Below are 9220 nucleotides of genomic sequence, written 5' to 3' on the forward strand. Positions count from 1 at the left end.
TAATTTAGGAGGAAGACCCCAAATTCAGCATGTGAGTCTGTCATTCTATTGGTAACTGAAGCTGGACATACTTCTTTAAGCTTTCCAGTTTTACTCCAAGGCTGAATCCTTCCTTAAGCATTCAAATCCCAGGACAGAACACAAAAGAAAACACCTTACTGTTTCAAAGATATATTAAACACCCACTGTCTCTTCACTCGGCCTGCTGCAGCCTGAGATGCTGAGGCAGGAGGACTGCCATTTTAAAAAGGATAGCTTGGACTACATAGCAACACCTGATTTCGGGGGCAGGTGGAAAGAAAGAGGGGAGGGAGACCTAGCACATCCTAAGGAAGAGTGGATATATATATATATATATATATATATATATATATATATATATATATATACTACTGTATAGTATGCAGAGTGGAACACTGTTCAGCAATGTAAGGCGCAAAGAGTTGAAACTATCAATGTAGCCCGAACACACCACGCAAATTCAAAACAGCCACCTTTCAAACGTTATGGGTCGAATGGTGTGTGACTGTCATTTACAGTATTTCAGAAAATACAAAGCTCCAGCAAGGGAAAAGAGATCAGTGGCTGCCTGACCCAAGTTAGAAGTTGGAGTCAGATTTAAACCTAAGGGAACCTGGGGATGAAACAATGAATCTGCATCGATTAAATAGTTACATACTAAATCTATGCATGCATTCAAACTCATAGAACTGTGTGCCAAACAGTAGGGTCAATGCATGCAGAATGTCATTATGTTTTATGTTTTATTAAAACAGAACCCAGACATCCACGCAAAAGCTCCTTAGGTCTCTGAGACATTTTCTTTGCCTTTATCAACAAGGGAAACTCATGTACGGGTGGTCTTATAGTATGTGAGATAGAGGGGCCACTGTTAAGCACATGGTCTATGATAAGTACATTATATCTCCAGCCAAGTGCAGCATGTAATAACCCAGACGCTATCTTGTAGAAAATTCCTTTATTATAGTGCAAATAACTTTCAGCAGTGACATAATGTAACAACACATTTAACAACACTTTACACCACGCAGTAAATAAGAAAGTGTTTCTTTGAAAATATGTCATCCTAGGAACATTATCTTTACATTAATGCCAGAAAATGCCAAGGCTGTTTTCTCAAGGCAATAGGGCTCAATCCTGTTTTGGATATTTTCTCTTAATGCACACGGATTTGCCATTTAGTGCATTGACAATTCTAAGAGCGATCTCTTAGGGGGTTTTAGAGAAGTTGGCAAGATTTGAAACCGGGCTTCAAAATTTAAAAAAATATTAATTTTAAGACAATTCTGGGACAGCCCAGAAAGTAGAAGTCACTTCTATTACCTTGATAGACACATTTACTCCAATTTTGCTGCAGATTGTCTAAAGGCTGCTTATTTCCCCAGAGCCTGATGGTTTTGGTTATTGCAGAACTAGGGCTCTGGGTGGATATAACTCCTTATGTATGCAAATACTTTCCCGTGAAGCTTCAAATTGCACTTTCCATCCTGAAATTCCCACATTAGACCTCTCAGGCTGAGGAGGGTGTGAACGTGTCCTTGTTTCTAGCTAGCCATTAAGACAGTGGGATGTGTTCCCTATTTATTTAGCTAGTCCAAAATGAACCCATCACATCACTTAGAGGAGTCCCAGGAGGCCGGTCAGAGGACCCTGCTGACCTGTAGGGTGATCGTTTAACACTGTTTTCCACACCAAGAAGTCTGAGATCAGCTGCTACCGAGAGAAAAGTCACTTCTGACCTCTTCCACTCCCCTGGCTTCTGTCAATCACCCGCTTGGCCACTCAGAAGAGCCCTCTGGGGACAGGGGTGCTCACTACATGAGTCGAATCCAAGCTCGTACAAATATATTTCAGGGTACTTTCTAAGTCTTTTGACAGACACTCCTCAAAAGTGGCTTTTCAAGCCATGAGAAACTGATCACAGGCTGAAAAAGTACCTGGAGCTACGGAACAGCTCTCACGGCTGATTGTGGCTGAGAAGCAGCGGGTTCATAAAGCTCCGGAGGATGCAGCTGGTGTCGGTGGACAAGTCTTTGTATATAACACCATAGAACTGTGCTAAACAGTTTTTTTTTTTTTTTTTTTTTTTTTAAAGATTTATTTATTATGTATACAGAAGAGGGGTGCCAGATCTCATTACAGATGGTTGTGAGCCACCATGTGGTTGCTGGGAATTGAACTCAGGACCTCTGGAAGAGCAGTCGGTGCTCCCAACCTCCGAGCCATCTCTCCAGCCCCCATTTTTTTTTTTTTTTTTTTGAGCTGAGGATCGAACCCAGGGCCTTGCACTTGCTAGGCAAGCGCTCTACCACTGAGCTAAATCCCCAACCGCTAAACAGTTTTAAAGTTGAGAAGGCTCCAAATATATCACCTATCAAAAGTTCATTATTGGAGTTTGCTTCATTTATCTTAGACTTTGGTTCTGAAACACTGTCTACATTCTTGACACATGAAGAAGACATGGCCGCTTCAGTGCCTCTGCATGTGTAAAAAAACCTTAAAAGCAAAGCAGGACGAGGGGATGCCCTAATGAGACACGTACACTGGACAAACAAAACCTAAACTATATATAAACACACCCCGCCCAGCACGCCTTTCTTCTCCCACAACTGGCCAAAGCAATGCCAAGGGTCCTTCTCTCCAGGTCCTTCTCTCCAGGACCAATGCCGAGCGTGAAACACACTCCTGTGACTCCAACCATTCCGACCCTTGCAGATACATCAATAACCTGCAGCCTCCCCTCCAGACAGCTTCTAGCTGATCAGCTCTGCAAGGGCAGGGAAGCATGAACGCTGTCGGCTGGAATCAAAGACCCGAAACCCTGAGACTTAATCTCTCAGATGACCTCACTGGATCCCACCTTACCCTGCTTCCTGCAAAACCACACAGAGGCAAGGCAGTACGTCTGCTCAGAAGCTCCAAAGGCATTGCTTTAGGGATACTGGGGAGGGTCTCAGAAGAAAAATTACACAATGAGCTAACAGCCTAAGTTGATATAAATTATTTCCCAGTCAGTAATTTGGGGCAATTTGCTTCTGCCTTACACTGTGTGCTGGAATCATTTTCACAGGACACTATTAAAAACTGATATAATCGTTATTTTAAAAGTTGTCTATGCAATCACTTCCTATACGCTTTCCATTAATTTAATAACAACTTAACGAGCTATCATGTGAGTCTAGAGAGTAGTTAGCCTTACGGAAGGAAGCCCACACTGTGCTAATCCACAGGAAGGAGAAGAAGCAATGCAAACAGAAGTCCACATCATCGACAATGTTGCAAATCAACATCATCGACAATGTTGCAAATTTTCCCAAAGCACTTACAGCAATTTATGTTAAGAAGCCAAAGGTGAGGGGAGTGGAGAATATGCTCAAATTCCTTAAGGTATAGATCCACTTGTTTTATGCTTGGAATACATAATTTCCCCCTCAGACCTAAGTTCATAATCTGTAGACATTGCTCATTCTCTAATACATTGATACATACACTGATTATAAATAAATAACTGAGGAAGCTTAAAAAGCCGAGTTAACATGATGCTGTCCTAAAAAAACGAAACAAAACAAAAACAAAACAACCCCCAAGAAAACATACAAAACCAAACCTTGCACAATCTACATTCTATGTAAATACCCTGACTAAAATGTTGGTTGTGCTACGCAAGTCCACTTTAGTGCAGAGATGCATCGATTTGATGTACCGTTGTTGTTTTTAAGGTCGTTAGCACTTTTGTTTCTAAATATCATCTTGCTCTGAAATGATGAATAATTGCTACCAAATCACAAATCATCACAAATCCATTTTAGTTTAGTCTGAGTAAAATCCAGCATAAATGTATTACTTTGTTCTCGGCATAACGGCTCGGCATCTTTCTTGTGAGCTTTCTTCCTCTGGGCAAAGCGCAGATGAAGTTGTCATTCTGGACTTAAACTGCACAGAAAGAGACAGTGAAGTCTGCCTTTTGTTTTTGTTTTCTTTTTGAGTCTCCAGATCTTGCTAGGACACTACTTCTTTCAGACAGTCATGTAGTTGTGGCACCTGATCAGATGTGAAATAGAAGCGCTTTAACCATCAGCCAAGCTTGGTGATCTGGAGGTCCCCATTGATCTTTATGGTATCAATGGCAGATAATGTTTGAATACGATGGTAAAAATCAAAAAGTTGGTGTCCATCCACAAACACTCTGAAACGTGGGTGCTCGCAAAGAATCTCCACCTAGAAGAAACAAAGTAACAATTTAATGCACAATTTTGGATGAATCCTGCTGGAGGGAGGGAAAAACCCCAACAACAAACGCACACTTCATTGTAGAGAAGAAAAACAACACCCCCAGGGAATCTCAAACATCACAAGGTGCAGAAGCTAGCTAGAGTCCGGACTGCTGGGTTCCACACCCTCCAACTGTCAGCTCACGAGTCCGGGGCCCAGGAAGGGATGAGGGGCTGGAGCAAGGAGTCCACTTTGAGAACCACTGCTGTGTATCAGTGAAAGGTTTTCAGCGGGAGGCTGTGACAGCCCTTCTGAGCTCCACGCACAGGTACAAAAGGGCACAGGTCTGATAGTCTAAAACGATGCCCTCACGTCCCTTGCTGAACAATTCCATCCCACCTACAGGGGAGCCGCTCCTGAGGCATGACTGCTCCATTAGCAGAATCTAATAATAGTCTAGACAAACATGGTAACCACTGAGAGGGAGGACTACACAGTAATTACCACTGGACAAGAATGTGTAATTAACAAGGCTTTGTTAAGACAAACAAACACTGAGTCCACATGGGAAACACTTTTCCATAATTCACCATAGAGGTTTCTTTTTCTTTTTTAGAGCTGGGGTTTCTCTGTGTAGCCCTGGCTGTCCTGGAACTCACTCTGTAGACCAGGCTGGGTTTGGCCTGCCTCTGTCTCTGTGCACCACCACCACCACCACCGCCACAACTACCACCACCACCACCACCATCACCCACCACCATCACCTACCTCCACCACCACCATCACCCACCACCACCACCACCACCACCATCACCCACCACCACCACCACCACCACCACCACCACCACCACCCACCCACCATCATCACCCACCACCACCACCACCACCAACCACCACCACCACTACCACCCACCACCACCACCCACCACCACCACCACCTGGCCACCACAGAGTTTAATAATTGGCTGTGCTATAATGCTTTTAGAAAAGCACTGGCAATCACCATGCATGTCGAATGTGGTATTAGTCACATTTACTTCATATTACTGTTTAAATTATAGCATCAGGAAGTTCTATTTCATTGCATTTTTTGTTGTTGGGAAGCACTGTCTTCCTCCTAGTCAGAAGCTCACAATCACGAATCAGGTGTGAAGATTTACTCCCTGAGATCGCTCAGTTGGCAAAGCACTCTGCCTTGCAAGCAAGAGGACCCACATTTAATTCTCCCCCCCTCACACTCCCCCCAAAAATGTCAGGCCCCAAATGTGTCTGTTATATCAGTGGTGGAGAGGGGGAGACACAGGGATACTTGGGTTCACTGGCCAGCCAGTTTAGCCCAACTGATGAGATCTAGGACAGTGAGAATCCCTGTCTCAGAGGAGGTGGATGACGGTGTCTGAAGCATGATACCTGAATTGACCTCCAGCCTTCAAGCACACACATGTGCACACACACACACACACACACACACACACACACACACACACACAGCTTACCACTTAAGAAACCAGCATAGCAGAAGCCGCCCACGAGGACTTACCATTCTAAAGGAGGACTGAGGGAAAGCCTAACTTCCTAGGTTAGGGTTACAAGGGGAATAATCTCATTCATTTCTATCACTGATATAAAAAAGTTATGGATTTTTATTTTGCCTTAGACTCTAAGGAAAGAGCAAGAGTCCGGAGGGAGGCCTTGAGAAGCTCCACATGAAGAACAAGGCGTTAAGAGCAGCTTTGTCTGCTCTGGCTTACTGTAGCACGGAGCCTTTAACCAAGCTGCCATTATTGTGAAGTGCGGTAAGATCGTCACCAGGCCCGACACGTCAGCAGGCACTTTCATATGGCCGACTTGAACCTCTTACATGGCAGTGCCCTGCAGAGGAGTGTATTGCTACTGCTGCCCGAGGAGATGGTGAGGAGATGGTGAGGAGATGGCGAGACACAGAAGGAGCAAACCTCTAATATCCAACCAAGCCCAAGGGAAGAAATGTGTCAGCTACACAGCTTGTGACCATGAGACAGACAGGCTTAATTAACCCACGGGGGAAAATAAATACACAAATATGGACTCATTAGCAAAGGGAATGAGAGCAGATGAAATAATAATCACTAAATTGTTTTAAACCCAAAACCAATAAGATTTTGAGCTACTCAAAGGCTGAAAAACAGGAAAATTCTGGATACTTATTAATATTTAATAATGAATCAGACACTTGAGGTGGGTTTTCACTGCGTGCCTAACACTATGCTGGGAATTACACAGAAAATTATTGACTAAGTACTCCCAGCTTAGCCTGACGGTACAGGTCTATAATGCCAGCTACTCTGCAAACTGAGCCAGGAGGATTAGAAATTCAAGGCCGGCCTGGGCAATTTAGGGAGAACTTGTTTTAAAATAGAAACAAAAAAAGAGGGCTGCGATCGTAGCTAGATGGCAGACCTTACCTAATGTGCACAAGGCCTTGAGTTCCATCTCCACTACCGCCCCCAAAGTAAACAAATAAATAATTAATACCTCCGTATCGGCTAAGTAGAATTGTGGTTAAGGATTCAGCAATTAGGTATGTACACAGGCATCCATTAACTAAACACATGGGCTGAACAGAATCAAGAGCTACTGTGGTAAGCACTAACGCCTATCAGCAAGCACATCTCTTTTGTTTTTTTATTCTTTTCTCACAGCGGGCTGACAAGTTTCTTGGACACCAAGACATTCTTGAAGAGCTCTTGGCACCCAGTAGATAAGGAGTCTGCAGCAGCCCTGCCAACCCTGCGCTCAGGCTCTCGAGGTTCCTACCCTGAACGGCTGGTCCGGGATGAATGGGAAGTACGGGATTGCCGACTGCTCTTCCCCCCTTTCTCCGGAGATACACGAGTTTCTGAGGAGCTGCCGGTCTGTGAACACAGCTTTGAGTTCGATTGCCACATCGGCAGGGGGATCTTCCGAGTCACCGCAGGTCAAGCTGATGGCAAAGCTAAAAAGAAAGTGTCACTTAGCTGGAGTTAGATGTAACATTTAATTTGACCCAGTTCCTCCCGGTGTGGGTTCCTCTGCTTGTAATGGGCTGCTACTGTTTACACAGAGTTTAAACACCGAGAAGATTACACCCAGACCAATAGATTTTGTTACCTAAAGCAGGCTCTGGCGAAAATGTTACTGTAACTGAAAATAACTGCAACTGAAGCCTTCAAATGCCCAGGCCACCCATGCCTCAATCCATTTCAGAATTCTCCAAAACAGCTCCAGAAGTTGACAAGGGAAATATCTTGTAAAGTTTGGTTCTTATTTATTCTAATGGCTTTTACGATGTTTCAAAACCATAAAAAAGAAAATGAAGTCTTTTGGCCTCCTCAAGGGGCAAAGAGAAACTGTAGGCCTATTTTTGTCATTGCTGATATAAATAGCTATCTAGCGAGATGATGGCTAGGATTCATACACATTCTTTTCATGGGAACATGGTACTTTCTTGGCGCTCCTAAGTAGCAACCCTGAAGAGGAGGAGGCAGCCACAGCTCAGCAACTGCAGGGCTCTGTCCTTACCTTTCTGGGTTGAGGTCTACGATGCCCATCACTAACACCTTCTTGCCTGGTCGCATGCCACCCTTAATGTGCCCACAAAATGGAACTATCTGCAAAAGAGGAGGGCACAAACAGGAAGTTTACGAAGAGCCAAGCCCTCGGCCCTGAGGCCCTGACCCACCAGAAAGCAAGAAAAATGCAACAGAAAGGAAGGCATAAAGGTAGAGACGCTGAGCACATTGATTTACCAGTCGTGGGAAGTACACGTCGGCTTGAACTGGAGAACCCAGGGAGTTGTTTAAGTGCCCATCATCAAGTTTCTAAAAATAGAAGCACACAGATTGGCTTTCCACAGATCCTTGTTTATTAGGGAGTGAATGGAAGGGCGAGGAATCAACACAAATCTGCCGGAGTCCAGCAGCCCTCCACAGACACACAGGCAGCGTCTGCACAGGATGCCTCTTTACAGCTCATTAAATAACCGCGAAACAAAACCCGGCCTTTCCACCGGGTCTAAGCCTCTGATGATCCCCAGCCTCTCGGACCGGATCAAATTCAAGGTCGCGGCCCACCGGGCAGCAAAGCCCGTGTGGGTGGGCGCCAGGCCCCTCTCCAGGCACGAATGCTCTTGGAACCTCTGCCCCCCGGGCCTGTCCTCCGGGACGTGGCCGGTGAGCAGCGACGGCGCGCCGCTTCTCTCGGGAGCCCCGGGCGCGGGGCCGTTCCCAAAGGGGGGAAATCCCCGGCCGCCGCCGGGGCCGCGGCCCGACACGAACCCACGTGCACGCACACGCGCCCGGCGCGCACCTGGCCGGCGCCCTCCTGCCCCGCGCCCCCGGGGCCCGGCGCTCCCACCCCGCGGCGGCTGACAGGTACCGCGCCGCCCGCAGCGCCGCCGGCCCGTAGCCCTCGCCCCGGGCCCGCCGAGCTCCCCTCCTCGCGGGCGGCCGCTGCACTCACCACCACGGCGTCGCTGTCGGCCACCGACCCCGCCATGTTCCTGCAGCGAGCGCCGGGGACGCGGCGGCGGCGGCGGCGGCGGGCGCGGGTCCGAGCCGGGCGCGCGCTCACACGGGCGCGCGCGCACGCCCCGGGCTGGCGCGGCCGCAGGCCCGGGAGGGGGAGGGGAGGGGAGGCGGGCGGCGCGGAGGTCGCGGCGGCGGCGGCGGCGGCGGCGAAGGAGGGAGGACGGTGGCGAGGGCCGCAGTGCGTCGGCCCGGGGTGGCATTTAAAGGCGGCAGAGCCCGGCTCGGGAACCGGGGACCGGGAACAGGGCGGGGACGCGGCCGGGGCGCCGCGGCTGGCTCAGCGTGCCCTGCCCCACGGCCATTGGACCGTGGCTGGAGGCCGGGGAGGGCGGTGGCTCGTCGGCGGGAAGGTGGGTGGGGCCGGGGAAGGGGGGCGGGCAGGGAGGGCCCAGGTGGGCCAGGTGACAGGTGTGGGGACACTCCTGGCCCTCCTGGCCGGC

The 9220-nt window shown here is 48.0% G+C and overlaps 1 protein-coding gene across 1 annotated transcript; it reads right to left on the minus strand.

The window, feature by feature from the left end:
• Window positions 1–3912: 3912 nt before the first annotated feature.
• On the minus strand, window positions 3913–8967 carry Lgalsl (galectin like). Its single transcript, XM_076546046.1, has 5 exons — window positions 8713–8967; window positions 8001–8072; window positions 7774–7862; window positions 7030–7207; window positions 3913–4239 (listed from the first exon to the last, which is right to left on the minus strand). Exons 1-5 carry the CDS (start codon window positions 8746–8748, stop codon window positions 4096–4098), a joined length of 519 nt encoding a protein of 172 aa, XP_076402161.1. The 5' UTR covers window positions 8749–8967; the 3' UTR covers window positions 3913–4095.
• Window positions 8968–9220: the final 253 nt, after the last annotated feature.

Source organism: Peromyscus maniculatus, chromosome 10, assembly GCF_049852395.1.
Source record: "Peromyscus maniculatus bairdii isolate BWxNUB_F1_BW_parent chromosome 10, HU_Pman_BW_mat_3.1, whole genome shotgun sequence".
NCBI classification, from domain to species: Eukaryota; Metazoa; Chordata; class Mammalia; order Rodentia; family Cricetidae; genus Peromyscus; species Peromyscus maniculatus.